The sequence below is a fragment of the Astatotilapia calliptera genome, chromosome 10 (genome assembly GCF_900246225.1).
Source record: "Astatotilapia calliptera chromosome 10, fAstCal1.2, whole genome shotgun sequence".
Lineage (NCBI taxonomy): Eukaryota > Metazoa > Chordata > Actinopteri > Cichliformes > Cichlidae > Astatotilapia > Astatotilapia calliptera.
This window is the reverse complement of record NC_039311.1, coordinates 10,549,981-10,571,343: the sequence shown is the minus strand read 5'-3', so window position 1 is coordinate 10,571,343 and position 21,363 is coordinate 10,549,981. Positions and strand designations below refer to the sequence as shown.

Sequence of the window (21,363 nt, the reverse complement as noted above, 5' to 3'; positions counted from 1 at the left end):
CTAGACTGCATACGAAGATGGTGACCACTTCTTGGTCTAAAAAATGAAGCCATTAGCTTTGAATTGCCTCAAACCTGCCTTTTTTGTAAATGGCCAGGAGGGGGCGACTCTTCTGGTTGCGACATTTGTGACCTCAGTAAACTCTACGTTGACTTCATGGACTCAGTCCATTCATCCATCCATCCATTCATCCATCCATCCATCCATCCATTCATCCATCCATCCATCCATCCGTTTTCCTCTGCTTATCTGGGGTTGGGTCATGGGGACAGCAGCCTAAGCAAAGAAGCCAAGACCTCCCTCTCCCTGGCCAACACCTCCAGCTTGTCCAGAGGAATACCAAGACATTCCCAGGCCAGCCGAAATATATAACCTCTTTCCAGTGTAGCTTGGGTCTGCCCTCGGTACAGCGTCTACATCACTGCAGCCACAGCACCAATCCATCTGTCGATCTCCCGCTCACCTCACTTGTGAACAAGACCCGAGATATTTAAGCTCCTCCACTCGGGGTGGAAACTTGTCCCGACGCAGAGTGGGCTGAGAACCATTGCCTCAGATTTTCAGGTGCTGATTTTCATTCCCACCACTTCACACTTGGCTGCGAACCACTCCAGCGTGAGTTGGAGGCCACCACCTGATAAAGCCAACAGAACAACATCATCTGCAAAAGGCAGAGATTAGATTCTGAGACCACCCAAGTGGAATCCTTCCACTACTTGGCTACACCTAGTAATTCTGTCCCTGGTGAAGTCCAACACCCACCGAGAACGACTCTGACTTATTGCCGGCTATGTTGACCATGCTCTTGCAACAGTTGTGTAAGGATCAAATGGCTCATAGCAACTTCCACACCAGGCACCAACCACCTTGTGGCTGCAGCTCAGTGCAGCAGATTAAGCAATTTAATGTGGTCCATTAAGACTCAATGTCCCTTTGAATTGCTTTGACAGCTTTTCAAAGAGACGTTGAAGGAAAGAGTTGCCAGGGGAAAGAGTTGAAGATCTTGCAGACTGGGGCGTCTAGCGTTCTCAGCACACCCTCACTATGCGTTTAGCCGCCACAGATCTGTTGAACAGAACATCAGAAATTAATCTATTTTAACAGTAGAGCATCATGTGATGTCTCCTGACATCTCATGAAAACAATCAGAAAATTCTGAAATAATAATGTATAATTTTATTTAATTATAGTTATAATAATTTATGCTACCGTGCTTGCAGAGGTATTTCCATTCAGACAGACTGCAGAGAGCAGTTTTTTGCTCCTGTCCAGTTTTCCAAAATCCCAACTGCATAGTGCCAAATGTAGACGATGCTGTGGGCCAGAAGAGGAAAGGGAGTGACGGCTGTACCACACACTTTTTGACTGTGCACCCATCTGACAGCAGACGCTCTCTGCAGGTAGACAGGTGCACACTTCCACCCCTGAACCATGATTACCCCATGAGAAGTAACCTTAATTACAAGAAGTTGTATTCTGACATTTAGTGCCCTCTATTGGTGACCAGCATGCTGTGCACGAGAAAAAAAACAGGCCTCTGGCTCAGATTACCTTCCTGAGCTGAAACCATTATGTTTTCATGAGAGCAGGGAGCCATTACACTGAATGACACACTTCAACTTGTGCATTTTACTTGGACGTGTGATAAAGTTTCCATTCATAAACGTGACGCCAGCTGCACACTACGAAGGACGCTGCCTTTAAAACTCATCGCCTCTTGTTTCTCAAAGTACTTCTCGCCTCGGTGTCCTCGACCCTCACGTCTGAATCCAATCAAATGGGAGAGACCTCTCATTTCCTTTTCATCCTGCTGTGTTATTGAGACAAAATGTCTTCTGTATTCATGAAGGGAGCCTTCATAACCCATCTCCCTGAGGCTTGATGAAATCTTTCTCCTCTTAAACTAGATGCGCCTCTTCGTGCTCATCCCCGTCTATTTATTTTCTTGCGTAAATCTGTAATTTAGTCCTCCGCCTCCGTGGCCTTTTCTGGTAAAGTGTTTTTGCACTAGCCTGAATGCTTTTTATCTGGGGGCGGGTAAAAAAAAGTCAAGCAGACTTTTCTGTTTAACAGTGATGCTTTGTCTTGTAATTCATTTGGCCTGGGAAGCAGCTGTCATGGCCAATAACATCCCATAAGAGCTTCTAGATCGGATGAAAATGTTCCAAGAGGAGAACTTTGAAGCACCTTATGAGACATTTAACTGTTAAATCGGTGATCTCCATGAAAAATTGTGCTGAACTTGGTTTTGTGCTGGAATTGGCTTTGGGATCGGTGGATATTCTCTTTGCAATTTGTTGCTTCTTTCCGTTCAGCTTGTGACAGTTTGCTTTTGGCATGTTCGTTTTACCCACTTTATAATCTTTACCAAGGAACATCCAGTTTTCCAGACTTATTGTTCACCGCAGTTTCATCATCTGCCAGCTCATACTCAGATCCTGCACTGACGCTGTCATCGGGACTTTGTGTGTGCCCGAAGTAAAAACTACTATAAGTACCTAAAGATCTTTGATTAGTGTGATGTCATACTGAACGTGATTCAATATGACATTGTAGCCAAAAGCTGTTTTCACAAATCTTAAAATATGACAAGATTATTCAATTATTTTGGCTCAGAAAAAATGCAACAAGAAGATGAGTGTGGTATCTACATGTAGGTCAGATGGATCCTTTCATGATGTCTGGATCATCAAGTTACAGACCCCTGGGACAAATGTTTGCTAGTCCCTGCCCAGCTTGTTTTGATGATCAGACTTCTTTTCTGTCTTCAATAATCAGACATAACATGCAGGATTGTGGACACACGTGTCCTCAGAATAGCTCCAAATTGAGAGCATTGCACTTTAATGAGTCAATAAAAGCTCTAAAGTACCAGAGTCAGAGCCTTTTTTTTAAATATAACAATTATATTCTAATGTATGTTTTTGTGCTTGCACATGCACCTGTTGCTATCGTGTCTTCTTTTGTTTCCCCCCCTTTCAGTGCTTCTTGACAGCTCCGCAGCGAGTGCTGAAAAGATAATGAAACAGAGCTCAGAGAGGTGAGTTATTGAGGATATCCTGAACTTCTGTCTGTAAGTGCTCCTGTTTTTGCTGCTGTTATCCACTGTTAGCTGCTATTAGTGAAACATTCTTTGAAGTAGCTCAAATAATGTTGGATTTAGACACTTAGTGAATAAACTCTCAAAACTGATCTGAGAAGTGAATCAAACTGTTAATCCCAGGGGAAGTGTTGGTATATAACCAGTTGTTGTTTAGCTGTTGTCAGCTGTCCGGAGAGGGAGGGTCAATTATTTAATCTGCTGAAAATAAATGAGCATATCTGTGTTAAAAAGTCACAACTTGTCATCTATACGTTGGTCGTGGTCTCTTTTCTGCACATTTTCATTTCTTCAGCAAAGACAGCCTTACATACGGTAATGAAACATGGGTATGAGAATTCATATGTGGTGTCTGAGGTGACAGTACAAATCTAAAAGCCTCGTCCTTTGTATACTTAAAGGATTCATTGTTCATGCCTGTGTATCACAGTACATAATGTTTTTGTACAACCCCCCATGACCATATGAGATCTGACCAGGAGTTGCTTTGATGAACCAGTTAAACAAACCTAAGATTGCTCTCAGCTGAGGCACTCGGATGTGTGGACTGGAGAAAAGCAACAACAAAACCTGACATCACAATGTTTTCATGCAATACATGACTTGGCATCTTGATAAGTGCTTATTCTCCACCTGAGAATTTGATTTGGAAGAATTTAATACATTCAGTACTCACACTGCTCAGCCGGGACATGATGTACATTTTCCAAAAGCATCATCAACTGAATACTGTTTTCCTGGTGAAACATTTATTTCATCTATCATTTACACTAATTTAACCTACACAACAACAAAACAAATCAGAAGTTCCACATTAATCCTACCAGAAGGATTCAAATAAATTATCTTTCAGTTACAAAAGAAAAAACATCAATTTGCTTTAAAAAAAAGAAAAAGAATAGACTTCAAAACTTTATTCAGCAGATAGTATGCAGTAAAAAGGACTCAAATTTAATCCATAAGAAGATGTTATGCACCTGTAGTGACAACCGGTTTAATGTGTTAGAAAAGTGAGTTTATTATCATTTGGGGGGATAAATGAGTCAGGTACAGTTTGATCGTGTCATTGTGAATCATTGAGTGCTATTCACAGTTCTTTGATCAGCATCTACTGAAACTGAAGTGTCAATAGCTACTTTCAAGTAACACGTTAGTCACATATAAACAGAAAGACTTAAACGCACGGACAACATTCATCTAAAAAACATTGACAGCTAGTGTCCAGATTAGGACTCCTCTCTGATTGGAGTGCATCCCGAGAAAAAACTGTTCTGGAAACTCGTCAGGAGTCGTTTCTTCTTCTTGAGGAAGCTGACTGTTGTTTTGTCCTCTTCATCATCGTTGTCCTCCTGCTCTTCCTCTGCCACCTTCAAGTCTGCGGTGGTGTGTCCCATATCTCCAATTTCTTTTAGCACCTAAAATAGTAAATGAGCACAACACTGTTAGCTGGTTATGCAACATGCAAGACATAAACAGTCTAAGTTTACTCTCGATTTTAAGTGTCAGGATGTTAAAAAAAAAAAAAAAAAAAAAGTCTTCTTACTTAAATACAACCTCAGATGAACAACACCCAGTCATTTAACAAAGACAAAGAAAATCCAGAAGCCGTTTGTGGAAAACTGCAAAAATGCATCCCATGATTCAACAGTTTATAGAACCACCTTCTTTCCTAAATGACCTTATTAGCCTCTCACATCGTAGGTCCCCTCCTTTTTTGCTGATATGCTGCGTTTGGTTTTCTCCAAACGTGGTGCTGTGTATCATCACCAAACATCTCCACTTTGGTCGTGTCTGACCACAGGACATTGTTGCAGAAGTCCTGTGGTTTGTTCAGACAAAACTCTGTAAAGCTAAACTGTGATGCTGTGCTCTATTTAGAGAGAAGACACAAACAAGCCACACTGTTTTTTCTTCCTTTTCATTTAGCTGAAGCTGGTAGAGTATGAAGTAGCTCTGGGTTTTTTTTAGTAGTTCCTCTGAGCACTGCACAGTCTTACTGTGGGATGGATTTGCTGGAACGTCCACTCCTGAGAAGACTGGCAACTGCCTTGAATATTTTCCAGGACTTCAGGTTGACCTTGTGACCCTTTCCAGATTGATGGGCAGCAACAATTGTTCTCCAAGATCATTGATGACGTCTCTCCTGCGTGTGCTAGCATACACCTGAATGACCAGAGCTGCAAACTGCCTAAACGTCTGCTTTCAGAGGAGCTCTCACCTACTGATAATCCAATAATCAACTCAATTTGATTATCAGCACCTGGATGCTACTTACACTCTTAATTCCTCTGGAAACTGTACAGGTGCACTTTTCACAAAAAACTTTGGCATTTTGACATTGCTAAAAAAACAAAACAAAACAAAACAAAAAAACCCCAATAAGGTGCAGTATCCCACGTGTTCATCTCTCGTTGTACTTAAATCATTTAGACCCTCTCAAGGATCAGATCCTCCCCCCCTTATCTTGATACTTAAAATCTTAGAACTGATGATTTATACGACTGTAGCAGTTTTTTCTCGCTGCAATTCTATATTTCTACAGTTGAGTTGCCTCATTGAATGAGAAAACTAATGTTAACTAATGTAACTGAGAAATATGTTTACATTCACTCACACGCAGCCTTGGTACAAAGTCCTGTGCATGCCAGTCAACTCTTGTTCTTACCTTTTTTGTGGGAGTGCAAGACGGCGGCTTGAAGAACGTATTGTTGCCTGGACTGGAATCCTGAAGAGATAGAGAGTCTCGGGAAGTGCTTTCTGTGGAGCTTGCATCCTGAAATAATGAACAGTCCCAAATTCAGAACAATGCTCACTGATAGAAATATGCTGGGCAGTGAAAGCCAGACCTGACTACACAGAAACACACCTCTTAGGCTAACATTCACTTCAGTTCTGAGTCTTATTTTCACTTCTTAGGTTTTTCAATCATTTTCATTATGAAACATGTTTATTGTATAATACACACTATAAAAATCCATCCCAGAAGCGTGCAGGAAATGGCCTGAAATTAAACTGACAACCAAACACTGTGGGGATCCAGTTTTACTCTTTCACTGCATTAAAAAAAATACATGTTGTTTCTAGTACATCAGGCCAGACTTCGGTGGCTGATCTCTAAACTCTTTGTGATGCAATTAATGAGTAAAACTGGAGCCCTGCAGCATATGAGCTTTTATTCTCTTCTAAAGCAGTTAGTAAAAGTTCATTTTAAGCACATTTTTCATACATGAAACTGGTGTGAAATCTGATTCTTATATATTTCTACCCCAAAAGCTAAGAGTGACTGCTATGCTTGTGCAGCTCTAAATCTGCACGGAAATCTTACATCTACACCAACAACCCATCATTTATCCCAAATTAAGAACAGGGAGCAAGAATGAGGAAAAACCTGCCTCAGCGGGCACCTGGTTATCCATATTTCGACACTTCTCGTGATCACATTGGCAGTTCTCCCCACATGTCATCTTCCCTTTGCGGCACCTGCACTGCTTGTTGCTGCAGCGACCTTTACACGCACACTAAAAGAAGAGAAACCAGGTTCATAGGCCTTCTATCCTGATGCAAACAGTTTCATTTCTGTTTTGGTCTGAAATATGTGACATTTTCAAAGAAATGACATGATGATAAGATGCACATGATTTGTTTTCACTGTGGACAGTCTGTTTCTATAAGATCAAGGAGTTCAATTCAAAAAAAGTGCCAGACTCCTCTTCCCGTCTTACCCCGGTTTGTTTCGGTTTCTTTGAGACTCTGCGTCCTCTCTCCTGTTTCTCAGGTCGCCACTCTTCCGTTTCCTCCTCGTTTTCGTCCTCGCTGGGTGACATCAGCTCTTCGATGTTGATGGTCGCATTCAGCTGCGCTTTAGCTGTGGTAAAGCGCCTTGATTTAGGCTACAGAGAAAGCACCATGTTATGTTCAAATAATCATAAATTGAAGCTACTTCAAGTAAATCTGCAAGAAAAACTTACCTTTGGAGGGACGTACTCAAACGAATCATCTGGGTTGTTTTCTTTGTTGGTTTTAGGCACAAGGATTTTCTTCTCACTTGCCAGGTGCACCATTGAGAGTTTCTGCAGACACGGGCAGGTTTAGGTTAGTCATATAACTTAGGTGAAGAGAATTGCAATGCTTTTTTTTGCTTTTCACTATTCAAACCTGCACTGCAGAACTTTTATTTCTTCCTTCTGGCAGTGAGTGAAATTACACAAATACTTTCTTTATGACAGGGTTTCTTTTCATCTAGGCAAACACTTTTTTCAACATTTCCAGCATACAGGTAGTAACTGTAGTCTACTCTGTCTCCACTGCAGCACTTAGCGCCCTCGTCAATAACAATCAAAGACTAGTATGATGCAAAATATGTAGAGATAAGGACATAATCAGGATTGCATGAACGTCTTTAGGGGGGCCTTAAATAATTCCACTTAATTTTATTTATAAAACACCAAAACAACAGTCACCTCAATGCGCTTTATATTGTAAGGAAAAACCCAACCATAGTAGAGAGAAAACCCGAGTAATCAGAAATTTCCCTTTTGAGCAAGCACTTGGCAACAGTGGGAAAGAAAAACTCCCTTTTTAACAGAAAGAAACCTCTGGCAGAGCCAGGCTCAGGGAGGGGCCGCCATCTGCTGCAATTGATTGCTTTAAAAAATTAATAAGAGAAAACACTCAGACTGCCATACTTAACTGGCTGAACAACTGGCTAGTCATGACAACAGAAATATAATGACATTGGAGGGAAAAAAAGAACAACAACAACAAAAAACACCATTACCCGTCTGTACTCTTCATTCTGCTCCACCAGTTTCTGGTTCTGCTCGCTTAATTCCCGTAGCTTTTCAAGCTCTTCCTCCTATAATGATATTACAACATAAGCTCTGGGCACAACTCTGCATTAATTAATTAAAACAAAGAAAGCTAAAGTTAATTAAACCACAAACGGCTGTAAAATCTGTCCAGACAAACCTGAACATTGAGGCGCTGCAGGAGCTCCTTCTCCTTTGAACTCTCCTTGATGGTGAAGTTTGTTTCGTCTGAATCTTCACCGATAGGTTTGTTCTGAAGCTGGTTAAGGAGGTAAAGAACCTGAAGAAACAAGGTAGAAAGGTAAATATATGGAGCTGCGACAGGTCAATATTTTTGAGTCTAAAGCGAGCCCATCTATGAAGCACCTTCTCTTGATGCCTCTGCTCGAGTTCAACCAGCTGCTGCTGGTGCTCCATGTCCATGGTGGACATGACATTTCTCTCTTCAGCCAGCATCTTCCTTAAGTCTTGTGCATTTGCCTTTTCCTGTGTCACCTCGCTCTCTAGCTTGGCATGGGCTGTTTTAGCAGAAACCAACTTAAAAAAGAAAAAAATATTAGATTTTCTTTTCTAAACCAAACACCATTAAGTGATTTGACTATTGTACAATTAAACAATTCAGTTATGGTCATGGAATATATGCATGCATTCTCATTTCATTTTATCTACCTCTGACATCAGGACCTTGAGGGCACACTTGGTCTCAACTATACTGGTGATGTTGTCTATGCGTTGCTTAAAACGTCCCTCGCTGTCTGCAGCGAGAACTTTCTGCTGCAGGTCCGCTATCTGGGCATTCCTGTGAAGGTGCAAATCACTCTGCAGATCTTATAAAACCTTTAACGTGTAGCATATACGCACAAAACAAACGCAAACAGCATTTTAGTCCAAATAAAACAAGCTTGTACATAGCTTCGTTAGCAGGATTTTGCTAATACAGCGGACCTTTTAGCTTGAGTACAGAACCTTTGGCCACAAGTGCAGCATGTGTGATCGTTTGTTCTGGAAAAACAGCCTAAAAGAAAAATGAAGATACCGACTGTGGCTGAGAAACCAGAGAGAACCAAGTTACTGGTTGTTGACAACATTTACACGACTGACCTTCGCTATTTGCATGAACCAAGAAAAAGAAGTATATTAAACGTTTGCGAATTTATTGCAATATTAAAATGATAAAGTGACAGCTCACACATGTTGCATTTAAGTACAGTTATTACTAAAATTGCAACAACTGTACTTAAATGCAACATCAGATGTTTCTTTGCAGCTCTGAACCCTTGGTTTGGTGTAAGTTTGGCATAAACTGGACTCCAAACTTATCTTTTGCTAAAAGCTTGAGAGGCTTCAAGGAAAATCGAAAAACAAACAAACAAACAAAAAAAACCCTGAAATAATCAGTGAACAAATTCAGGGTTTTTTGTTTGTTTTTTTTTTAAACCGCTATTACTTATTACAGAGAGCATCTTAGAAATAGACAATAGAGTTTTTTTCACATATAAAGGGGGGAAAAAAGGGCTGCTTGAAATAGTCATTAAATCACACAAACAGTTTGGACCACAGACAGTAAAAAAATATGGATGTACTTTCAGGTTGGAAAAAATTCAGCCAATGGGCAAGTGCCTAAAACCTGCATTCTTTGTGAAGGCCATCAGGTGGCAGTAGTTGCAATTAGGCACATAGGCTTTTGGTCCTATAGAAGTCTATGAGAAATCAGCTTTCTGGCCTCACCTCTGTAAACACTTTGCTGCTAGGTTTATGTCCTCAGTTACTAACGACTTCTCAATCACAGGTCATTAGCCACTACAATGCTTTCAGACCCACCCCTCCTCGTCACTTTTGTAACCAAGATGACAGCAGCAGAGACGCTCATCTAAGTGGCCTCGAAACAGAATGAAGCCAGTGGAACTTATCAAACCAAAGGAAATGTCATGGCAGCTAGGTATTATACTGTCTGGTTTTGACAGACTGAGGTGTCTTGTTTGGCTGGTTTTTATGACTCACCTGAGGCCAATTTCTGTCTCCAGGTTCTCCACCTGTTTCGTCAGAGGGGTTTCCAGCGCCCCCTGGCTCTCCAGTTCAGATATGATCAGTGTCCGACGCTGCATGGAGAGATGACATAAAGTAAATGATTTAACCACATTTCTCTGCATCCATGTCACTTTAACTATTTTATTTAAAAAAGAAAACACTTAATTAGATTTATAGACAAACTCTGCTTTAATGGTCCCCAGAGGAATGTTTATAATTATAGCCAATCAGAGTTCACTGATAGATGATGGCTGTCTCTGCTGTAGCAGAGATGTTTACAGAGTTGCTATTAAAACTAAGAGTTAAGCAAGTTGGTTTTGCATTTAACTCGTGTAAATAAGTCACTGTGAATGGATCCAAAATGGACACGATGAGCTGGAAAATAACCACATCTAAATTGGATCTGGTCCTCATCCGGTCTGAATCTGTGGTTCTCATCTGTTCAGATGAGTTCAGTCTTTGAATTTCACACATTGTACCTTTCAAAATATTGTTTAACATCATTTAAAGGCCGATTTATTGACTGCTGCCTGCTGCAGTCTGAATTTAAAAGGTCACAAACATATTTAAGAATCATTCAGCTTCATCTGGAAGATCTCAACTGTGACAGACATTTTTCCATCATTGTGAGCGATTACAACACAACAAATGGTTGATTATTGATCAGCGTGTTACATGTTTAAACACTTACACAGCTCTGTTTCTATCTAGAGAAACAGAGTTAGACACTAAAGATTTTATCCTGAGGCGATTATAAATATACAGTGTAATGACAACTGTCTCTGTCCTTCTATCACTCATTTATTATTCAACTGCTCGTGTTACTTAAAAAAAAACTTTAGCAAACAAACGGCAAGCTAACGTGTTCTTGAGATTTCAGCGTGTGTAAAAATGTAAACTTCTGTAGCTTAATTGGCTCCACTCTGATCTTTGATAGCCACTTTGTGAATGAGGATATTAAACAGTGTCAGACAGCTGGTTCAGGTGTAGCCAGAGGGCAGAGTCAGAGAGAAACACCAAAGTTTGCAAAAGAAAGCCCGTCAAAGAGTCCGTTTCCACAGTAACCAGCTTAGATCTTAAACCCAGCTAATCCCAGGGTTATCAAACTCAGTGTTGTTAGCCAAACCTGGCACTGAAACAGGGCCTTGCTGCATGTTTCGTTTTCTATAACAACTGTACAGATGTGTCAGCTCACCCTGATTTTGGGAGCCGGCCTCTCCCCAGCCTCCAGCTGCTGTTTGAGGTGGTTGATCTCCTGAGCCAAAACCTTCCTGTCCTCCAGAAGATCATTGAGATGGCGCCGGGCCTCCTCCGTGCTAACCATCACCTCCACCTCGTTGAGAAACCATGTCTGATGACAGAAAAGGAAAACGGTTCATATTGTGAAACTTTAAGTCCGAGTTATCTCCAACACAAAATATTTGACCATTTCTCAAGAATCATGTTTTTCTACCTTCACTCTCGCAGCTGCTCCCTCCATGCCTTTGTTCTGGGCATCTTTGCGCTTCTCTGCTACCTCACTTCTCTTCTGTAGAGCATCTTTTAATCTCTTGTTTGCAGCTGCAGCCTTTAAGCAAAAAAAAAGAGCACCTCATAAACAGCTACAAACCTTTTCCAGTGATTCTTCAACCCTATGAACACAAAAATTTCAAATGGTAAAAAACAAACAAACTGTGCAACAGTGAATGGCCACACCTCTTCGGTTTTACGACGCAGGACGTTGGCTTGTTTCTGAAAATCTCTCTCCAGTTTAAGCAGCTCATACTGCCGTTTACGATCCTGCAAAAAAATACAAAATAAACGGATTACAGAAGTCAAAGAACCTCCAGAATAAACAGGTTTTTGACAAGAAAAGGCTAGAGAGTGCAACAACTGAAGTCATCCCTCTTATGTCTCCATAAGAGTCTTATCTCTACTCACCTTCTCCTTCAGCTGCAGTACCTCCCTGTCCTTTTTGTTCTTCCACTGCCTGAATTTCTCAGAGTCCTCTCTCATCTGCCGCATTAGCTGTGTACGTTGGGTCTTCATAGCCTGTGAGAACACAGCGACATTTGAAACTTGTGTCTGTAGTTACTCAAACGCTTTAAAGAAAAACAAAGCTCAGAGTACACGCGATGACGCCATGTGACAAAAGGTTTCTGTACTGCATGCTCACAAAGTGCCATATAATGCAGAAGAGAAATATGTTACTGAACAAAGATAATAGATAAACTATTACATCTATTACTGAGGCTGCTTGATGATCCAAAAATGACTCATCAGTTACATGGTGGCTCTCATCACATTGACTTAATTAGTTTCTGACTATAAAAACAATATCTGAAAACTCTGCCAGAGATTTTTAATATAAACAAAAACTATAATTGTCTGATATGGAGATACGATCACAGGCTCTCGTGTGTGATCTGCAGACAAATCAGCTGCAGGCAGCAGTTAATGATCCTTCCAAAGGTTCACAACTTGTGATCTTGTTACAATTTTAGCTTTCACTAGACAGAAAGAGAGCCTTTGTTCATCAAGACTTGTCATCATGGCTGAAGCCAAATAAACTGTTTGTTAGTTTGCGATTTTATGAAGGAAAAAGTAATTAAAAAAAATAAAAAATAAAAAATAAAAAAAAAAGCTGCTCTAAAGTATTTCTCCCATTAAAAATAGCCAACACAAAAACGGTAAAGAAGGAGATCAAATTTTTTAAAACGAAAAGAAAGAGGTAAATATGACATAAAGCAATTCTAAACCTAAAATAAAAGCATGTATTGTATAACAGGCCAGTTGAGATTTGGATTGGTATCACAAGAACTTTGTAATGAAAACGAATCTAAAGAGATTTAAAAAAAAAAAAAAAAAAAAAAAAAAATCAACCATCTTGTTTTCATAATCCCCTAAAGCCAAAAAGCACAATTAGAAATAAGATTTAACTAATAGCCCAGCCCTACACCCTGCTTTTACAGGACTCAGTGTTAGATTAAGCATCTCAGCTGTGGTTTATATCACAATTCCCAACTGTGTTGTTTTGTCTCATACTTCAATTTAAAGATCAGTTTAAAAAACAAAACAAAACAAAACCCATGCCACACAAAATATTCAACACACCATTAAAGGAAAATAAACCGTTACCTGTATTTCCTCCATGAGCTTGCTAACTTTCTGAACAGACGACTCTTTGAGTTTCAACAGTTTGGACTGCTCGAGAAGTTTCTTCTTCATGTCTACCAGCTGGCTCTCAAGCTCCTGCAGTCTCTTCCTCCGTTGCTCGCTGAGCCTGGGCGAGGATGGTGGAGTCAAGTCAGGTCAAGTATAAGAACCTGCACGTATATTACAACAAGCACCAAAACAAAGAAAGGGCTTTCCTACTTAGCCTGGTTGGTGTCTTTCTTTGCAGACTGAAGGGCCAAAACGAGTTCCTCTTTCTCCTTCTGCAGTGAATCCACAGCAGACTGTAGAGTTTGTACATTTTTCTGGAAGAGAGTCCGAAAGATTAAAATGTGTCTACCGTTTCATGATATTTTGAAATATGGCTTACACGTATTTGCACTACACTTTGAGATCTGTGTATGTGACAGCCTCTACTAATAAAACCATTTAGAATTTGTTATTCAAGTAGAAACGTCTGCAAAGTTTAAAAATGCCAATAATAAACTGTGACTTGGCAGTCAATAACACCTCGCTTAAACTTGTCTACTGTAGTGAGATGACAGTTAAGTGACTCTGTAATGCTGACCTGGTGCTCAGATTGCATCGGCTCCAGCTGGCTGTCATTTTGGCACATTTTTTTAACAAATGCTTCTTTCAGGCTTAAGACTTTGTTAAGCTCAATCAGCTCCTTGGAGAGCTGGGCTTGCCGCAATGCATGATGGGCTGTGAAGGCTTCTGGGGAGTCCTTTAGGGCAGTGGCATCCTATTTGGAGAGTATTAGAGTTGGAAAACATCTAAAATTACATCTGGTTCAGTCTTCAGTCAAGTTAGTTTGGCCAAGATAAAAGAAATGTGATGCTCCGCTACTCGTGGAAGATACGTTAAGAAAACAAAACTGAAAACATACTGATGGGGATCCCTCTGGTGAACATTTATTGCCATTCCCAGACACTTCAGGTAAATCCTCTCCTGCAGCCACTGCATCAATGGAGGCGGCGATGCCCGCACTCTCATTCTGACAAAGCAAACAAGGAGTAAACCATAACATTCAAGAAGAATATTCAAATTTAATAGTGGAAAAATTGAAGAATTGCAAAATAGTTTAATAACACAGCAGCAAAAGAAAGTTGTCATCAAATTTATTTAACCCATTTCTTTCTATATTTAACATCAGGCAAAGCTCTCTATTTAAAAAAGAAGCACCAATTTACTCTATTATTACTTGACTTATATTTCTTTGACTGGATTGTAATGTAAGAAGACATCCATACTTTGAGCTCCAAGATGATGTTTTGCAGATTCTTCATCACTTCAACATTCTCCTTGAGCTCCTGGTCCTCCAGCGTTTTCATCACTTTCTCCAGATCTACAGTACATCTGAAAAACCATCGGACATCAATGTGACTCAGTGGATTTGTTGACAAGCTGAAATCCTGAGTCAAATTAAAAAAATGAAACTGCTTTTTGTAGGAACAGATTTCAGCACAGCTACTGTTAAAGCTTTTTGAGACCTCTTCTAAAGCTTTGCTGGCTTTTTGCTTTAGCAAACTCACGCTGCATGGTGCCGCAGTTGCTCCAGCTTGCTTTGCATTTTCTCATTTGCTTGCTCTGTCTACAAAATAAAACAAACAGCATATAAAAACTATGATGATGCAAAACAGTGGAAATGTAAGAAAGAAACTAAGGTCAAAAGATCAACTGTAAATAATTTGCAACTGTTTTTGTTCGTGTCAAATCCAATCCTTTTGTTTTCATAAGCAGTAATAACAGGATGCTGCTGTGACCAGGCTCACCATAATGATCTTCTCAAACATGTGGGCCGTCTGTCCAGCTGCCTCACTCAGCTCTCTGCTCAGTTTATTGTTCTCATCCCGCAGAGCGCGGTTTCGTTCCAGCAGTTTAGTCACGTTCTCTGCACTCTCTGACCTGCAACAGGGGCAACTATTATGGCCTTTTGCTTTATAGGTGATGTTTATCCTGGCTGCATTTATTTGGCATCCTCTTTGAACCCTGAGGTTTACTGAGAAAGCTGTCTTACCCAGAGAGCACCGGAGCTACTCCTCCACGTGCATGAAGTAGCATCACCTGCAGCTCTTGGACCTACACCAGGGTACCATTGAAAACATTTGGAACATGCTTTAATCTTTTTCAAACTAAACCACTCAATGAAAAACTGCAACACTAGTAATTTGAGTGCTGATGATAATGAGGCCCAACACCCATTTTTGCACCTGTTGTTTCAAGCGGTTCATTTCTGCAGCTCTGGGGTCGATGTTGACAACTGGTTTATTTTTAATCTTGCGAGCTCTGTCAGCATATCGCAGCGTGTTGATGGTTTCCTCCATGTTGGAGTCTGCAGGACTGACGCAAGCAATCATCAAAGTGTGGCTGTTGCCTCCCAGAGAATCTGAGGACAAACACACATATACATGTATACGTTTACAGGGGTGCAGTTAAGTTCTACAATGCATTGTTACCACTTTGAACACCCGTAGCTTTTCTCCCTCAAATAAATAAAAACCTAAGCTTAATGCGAATCCTGTTCAAGGAGTCTGAAGATGTTTCAGTTTTTCATGGTAATGGAAGTGAAACAAGCAGGAAAAAAGAAAATACCACATACTACAAGCCCTACCATAGAAAGGCATAATGTTTGTGTCTGCTGAAAGTAGAAGCGGGCCTATGTGACAACATCTTATGATCATCTCAGTCATACAGGTCTTTCTGAAAGTAGAATGGCAGCCTCCACTTGCTGTTCAAACCTTGTTTGCAGAATGCAGCCATTCAGAACATAGCTGGCTTAAAGGCCTCATATGAAAGGGACCTTAAAAGTCTTGTTTCAGACAGTGGAAGAATCGAGGAATCACACCAAAGTCTGGTATAAGCTAAATAAGAATGATTTAAAATGGAATTATCGACTCCAGCAGAGTCCACAAATACAACTTTAAAGGAATCAGGACAAAATATATGACAGATTTAAAATGTTTTAATAAAATTGGTTTTGCTAGAGAATATAATGAGCAAAACAAAGAAACACTTAAAGAAAAAGAAAAGGGCAGCACATATCCAGTTTAACTCAAATTAAATTCATGTTTGTGAATTATGAGTCTTATTTCTTGCATTTTTCTTCAAATTCAAGATTAAAGGTAAATAAAAGCATCACCAATCCTGGACTCCAGGCATCTAAGGCTACGTTCACACTGCAGGTCTTAATGCTCAATTCCGATTTTTTGATCAAATCCGATTTTTTTGTCTGCTCGTTCACACTACAAATAAAATGCGACAGCAAACGCTCTCTAGTGTGAACGCTCAAAGCGGCCCGCATGCGCAAAAGAAGATGTCACACACAACGCGCTCTGTTTAGACCCAGAGCAACAGTATTGTTTGACTGATGGCCCTTAATATAAAGACTTCGGTCTTCACGTTTCCCAATTTTTGCTTTAAGTTATTTTGTTATTTACATAATAATGTAAATAACCTAATAATGATCCTTATTGCCATTTAAGAGAGGAGCGGTGCTTCAAAGGATAGCTGTAGATTTCTGTCAGAATCTGCAGATTATACAGTACAAATAAAATGTTTACGTTGTCTTCCCAACAGTTTCACTGACATCCACACTGGATGGCCAGGAAGCGTTCGCGATGTCTTCTCGGGCGCTTCTCTGGCGCTGATAATTGGCTTCAGTCTTGTGTCGGTGACGTAAAAGGCGGATTTAATGCGACTTGACCGTTCAAACAGCAGTCGCTTTCTAAAACATCGGATATGTATCGGATTCAGTACCACATACGAAAGTGACCCAGATCGGATTTGAAAATATCGGATTTGCGCCGTTCACACTGTCATAGCATGATCGGATATGGGTCGCATAGGGTCAAAAAATCGGATTTGATGCGCGTTCGCCTGCAGTGTGAACGTAGCCTAAGCCTTCTGAAAACCTAAATAAAACCCTGACTGACTTTGAAAATCCTCACAGTGAGAATGTATCCATGTCTGACCTAATGACCATAATGTAACATCTGGCCATCTACATCAAAGCTTACCTTGCAGCAGGCGGGTGAGCTTAGAGTCTCTGTAAGGAACAAAGGTGTTTTTCTTGCTTTCATCCCCCAAAGCACTGATCACATTTCCCAAAGACAAAAGGCCACGATTGATGCTGATACCTGCACATAAATATGGACGGCATGACCAGAAGTACTGTTATTAAACACAGAAATGTAGCTTAATACACCTTACATAGCAGCACATGTCTCCGTGATAATCGCACATTAAAGGCTTACAACTTTTAACTGATCTTGGTTACCTTCCTTTAAACGATCTCCTTCTGCTTTGGTTTTTTTTTGTCTCTCGGATCCAGCCAGATCCACAAGATGCAACTTTGAAACAACTGAATCAGCCCTGAAACAAAGGATTGTACAAATATTCAGACTGCAGTAGGCAATATTTTGGAAATGCCTGTTGGGTGTTGTAGAATGAGGACGTGCACAAACACACTAACCCAGTTTAAGGGAAAATATTATAGTAGCTTACAAAAGAGAAACACTGAAATTCTGGGCCCACCCTCTGTGTAAATCAACAATTTAGCTGATACAATGTATCTAAAAAGTATTCACAGCGCTTCACTTGTTCCACATTTTGTCATGTTACAGTCTTATTCGAACATGGATTCATTTTTCACCTCAAAATTCAACAAACAAACACCTTATAATGACATTAAAAAACAAGAATATTTGCTGTTAGTTTTAGGTTGTGGTGGTGCCTTCTGTGGTCCTTTTGGTGTTGCTGAGCTGGTGAGTGGATTAGGTTGTTGTTGGTTTTTTTTTTTAAAGAACGGACTAGATTGTTGATTCAGCAACTTCATACATTTTCTCTCTTTGTCTGATGTATTCACTATGTTTTTATCAGGCTAATTTAGTCGTCTGTTTCATTTGTTCTATTTTGAAACTTAAACGCTTTAGCGGCTGCCTTTTGTGTAGTTTGCAATATTTGCCTTTTATTTATCTGAAAAAGTCTCATGTTCCTTAAGTACATCTACCCTGTTGAACTTATTATGGGAAATAAATATTTAAATAAAAACAAGCTGCTGATTATTTCACATTTTACTTGTGAGCAACGGCACATTTAAATCTTACAAATATAGTTATTTGGCTTATATCGTGATAGATATCGTTATCGCCTGAAATGAAAAAAACATATCGTGATATGAAAAAATCTCATATCGCCCAGCTCTATGAAAAACCAACAAATGCAAGTTCAACAATTGGAATCAACTCCAGATCTTTTATCTGCCTAATCTCTTAATGAGGCAACAAGCAACACCCGGTCATGAAGCAGCTTGTCCAGTTTCTTTTGACACTTTGACAGTGGGGCATTATGTACAAAAACAACTTTAATTCCTAAGCAGTTCATACAGTTCTTTCATAATACCCCTTGAAATAGAACCAAATGCCTCATGTTGAGGATTACATTAAAAAAACAAACAAAAAAAAACCAACAACCTGCTGTGGTGATGTACAAAGGCAAAATAACAGAAACATAGTGTCCAAAGCCGGTTCCAGTAAATCAAAGATTGACAATATAATAACAACCCAAGGCAAAGTTTTTACTGGACAAATGTTAAATTAAAACTGTAACATTTAGAGCAATTCTATAACAAATACCCATAACAGGAATATGAAAATGTACAGAATTCAAATGACTGTCACCTTATATCTGAGCACTGTGAGCAGGTATTCTGTGTCTATATCAGAAAAAAATGTTTGGACAATAAGATGAAACATGTTTTATCAAGGAAAAAGGGAGCCAAACTAACTTATCTGTCCCTCTGCGCTGTTCCAGTGTGATGGTGAAGATAGCATGGGAACGTGAAGAGGCAGCGTTCATGGCTGTGGAGCCCACGGTACGAGCAGAGTTTCCAAGCTCCAGACAGCTCACCATTTCAGGGGCAGAAAATACCTGCTTCTCAGTTAAGCCGACAATCTGGAAAGCAGGACATTTTTAATAAAAGTTCAACTAAAGATGGAGAAAAATGCACATATGTGGTTCAGGTGGGCTGTCAAAAAATTTGAATTTGCTTTTAACATACAAGTCACTCACCTTGATGCCTTCTTTAGGATCTTCCCGAATGCTGATAGCAGGTTTGTCTTTGGATGAACACAGCAAGTCTAATATTTCTTCATTATAAATCTACAATCAAAAGAAAACCTTAACTACTTTACTTTATAGGGCTATTGTACATACACACCACAAACCAAAAACATTCACCAACCTCCAGGTAAGACACTGCCAGACAGAATTCACAGTCTGTCCTTTGCTCCTTTTCTGCAAAGATGCACCTGATAACTCGAGGAATGACTCCAACAGATGGCTCGTTTTCTTGAGCCGTTGTATAGGTTCCTCCCATCGAAAAGGTCTTTCCAGATCCCGTCTGTCCATAGGCAAGAACTGTGGCATGGTAGCCTACAGTAACAATAACATCACATGATGGATGGAGCATAATTAGCTGCAAAATTATTCAATAGATTTAAAGGAATACAAAAAATAAACACAGCTATTTTATTTTTCGAGCCTACATAATCACGTCTCAGGAAGAAGATTAAATCTTAAGACATTCACTTAAAAAGCATCAAGTTAAAAGCTACCTTTGAAAAGCCCAGACAATAAAGGGGAAACCGCTGTACTGAAGACTTCTTCTTGTTCAGCAGTGGGCTCAAATACATAATCATAAGTGAATGCCTTCTCTGTGCCAACAATCACCTGAAACCAAACAAACATGCAGCAGTTTTTACACACAACATGCAATGTAAGTACAAAACGAAAACACAGTGTAGTTTGATTTTGATATATTGTGAGGCATGCCTGTAAAAGAAAGGCAGTTGAGCACCTGTGGCTCCCCAGGGACGAAAGTGAGGCAGGACTGACATCCCTCGTTGATTTCTTTTGGTACTAGTGGGCGACATCGTAAGGCAACTCGCACCGGAATGACCTTCTCATCCTCGTTTGTCATGATGCAATATTCCAATGAATAACTGCAAAACAACAAAATGAAGGGATTACCAAAAAAAGCTGGGCACTGATGTGATTAAAAGGCATGTTACTATATATTTGCAGAACAAATATGTTTAAAAAAAAACTTTATAATTTATACAAAATAAAAAAAGTTCTGAGTACTCAATATTAAGGCAGGTGGTGTAATAGGGACTCCCTGTATGTTCAAATATAAGACTTTACTTTTGCTAGACAATTTGACAGACCAAAAAAACGTCCTAGAAATAAAATAGAAATCTCTTCTGATAGTTTACGGTTACACACTTTATATGGCTGAGTGTCAAACATTTATGCGGTTGTCTTTTTTTTACATAAGTGCTTATTTGTGAAAATGACTTAATAAAACAATGGGTGGTGTCAGTATCTAAAAAATTGCTCCATTATTGACTTCCTATGTTGCGACTCCGTGATCAGTCTCTGTGCACCACAGCTTTCAGCCCTTCTGGAGATTAATCGGAACAAAACAGAGCTGTGCAATGACTCCCTGTCCTGGTGGAAATCTACCATTTTCCACGGAGGGGGTTGTATCGTTGACGATAAATTTTAACTGTTTGTCTGGAGGACACAAACAGCAGCCATACTTTAAGTCCACTCGAGCAATTCACATTTCATAGTTAGCGGTGCTACTTTTCCAGAACAGAAAGCACTACCAAAAATGCATCAAGATAACTGTTAATTAGCTCAGCTGAAACCAGCGACAGCTTAACCGTAGCTAACTAGCGGGAGTTATCAGCAAACATTGACATTAACGTTACCTTTACACGTTTCCTCCAGAGCCAGTGTTTAATTAAGTATAGCGAAAACTACATTCGTTGGTTCTGCCTGATAGACGCTCTCAAATAAACATTAAGCCTTAAATATATCAAATTATTAACGCTAACTTCCTCGACTTTTTAAATTTTACTCAAGTCAGGTCCCTAAGAGGAGTTGTTACTGCCCGCCACTTTCAAACACTCAGCTCCGCCTCCTGTTTCTTCTTCTACTTGTAATTTTACTGCAGAGTCAATGCAGAAACGCAACGCTACCGACCTCTACAGGATAAACGGAAGAGTACAGCGTTAGTACGTTGTTCTGTGTTATCCGTTACACCCTTTCTCCTCAATGTTTCTGAACTTCGAAATATACTTGAAGGTGCGATTAGTAAATGAAATCCCTACTTGATATTTAAATAGCCATACTAAAAAAGTAATTAACCACAGACACAGTGAGGAAAGCACTAGAGTTTTACTGTCCAGGCAACAACACGAAACT

At 39.9% G+C, this 21,363-nt stretch overlaps 1 protein-coding gene across 2 annotated transcripts; it reads right to left on the bottom strand.

Moving 5' to 3' along the window:
• Window positions 1–3,832: 3,832 nt before the first annotated feature.
• Window positions 3,833–21,130, bottom strand: kif4 (kinesin family member 4). 2 transcript variants are annotated; one of them, XM_026182532.1, is made up of 31 exons: window positions 20,868–21,130; window positions 19,949–20,093; window positions 19,707–19,821; window positions 19,334–19,524; window positions 19,162–19,251; window positions 18,878–19,044; window positions 17,369–17,463; window positions 17,109–17,228; window positions 15,303–15,478; window positions 15,110–15,171; window positions 14,865–14,997; window positions 14,625–14,683; window positions 14,343–14,448; window positions 13,979–14,086; window positions 13,658–13,834; window positions 13,291–13,394; window positions 13,054–13,198; window positions 11,857–11,967; window positions 11,632–11,715; window positions 11,390–11,503; window positions 11,132–11,287; window positions 9,910–10,007; window positions 8,578–8,707; window positions 8,275–8,445; window positions 8,069–8,188; window positions 7,878–7,955; window positions 7,069–7,170; window positions 6,823–6,990; window positions 6,493–6,618; window positions 5,766–5,873; window positions 3,833–4,515 (listed from the first exon to the last, which is right to left on the bottom strand). In XM_026182532.1, the coding sequence occupies exons 2-31, from the start codon at window positions 20,069–20,071 to the stop codon at window positions 4,327–4,329; spliced, it is 3,726 nt and encodes a 1,241-aa protein (XP_026038317.1). In that variant the 5' UTR covers window positions 20,072–20,093; window positions 20,868–21,130; the 3' UTR covers window positions 3,833–4,326. The 2 variants fall into 2 exon arrangements, with proteins under 2 accessions (XP_026038317.1, XP_026038318.1); XM_026182533.1 differs by having other exon boundaries at window positions 6,505–6,618.
• Between the last annotated feature and the right edge of the window lie 233 nt (window positions 21,131–21,363).

Coding starts and splice junctions, on each gene's coding strand:
- kif4 (XM_026182532.1), bottom strand. CDS start 20,071: ATGACAAACGAGGATGAGAAGGTCATTCCGGTGCGAGTTGCCTTACGA. Junction 13,835..13,978: donor CACCAGAGGGATCCCCATCA/GTATGTTTTCAG, acceptor CTCTCCAAATAG/GATGCCACTGCCCTAAAGGA. Junction 11,968..13,053: donor AGCTCATGGAGGAAATACAG/GTAACGGTTTAT, acceptor GTGTTCTCACAG/GCTATGAAGACCCAACGTAC.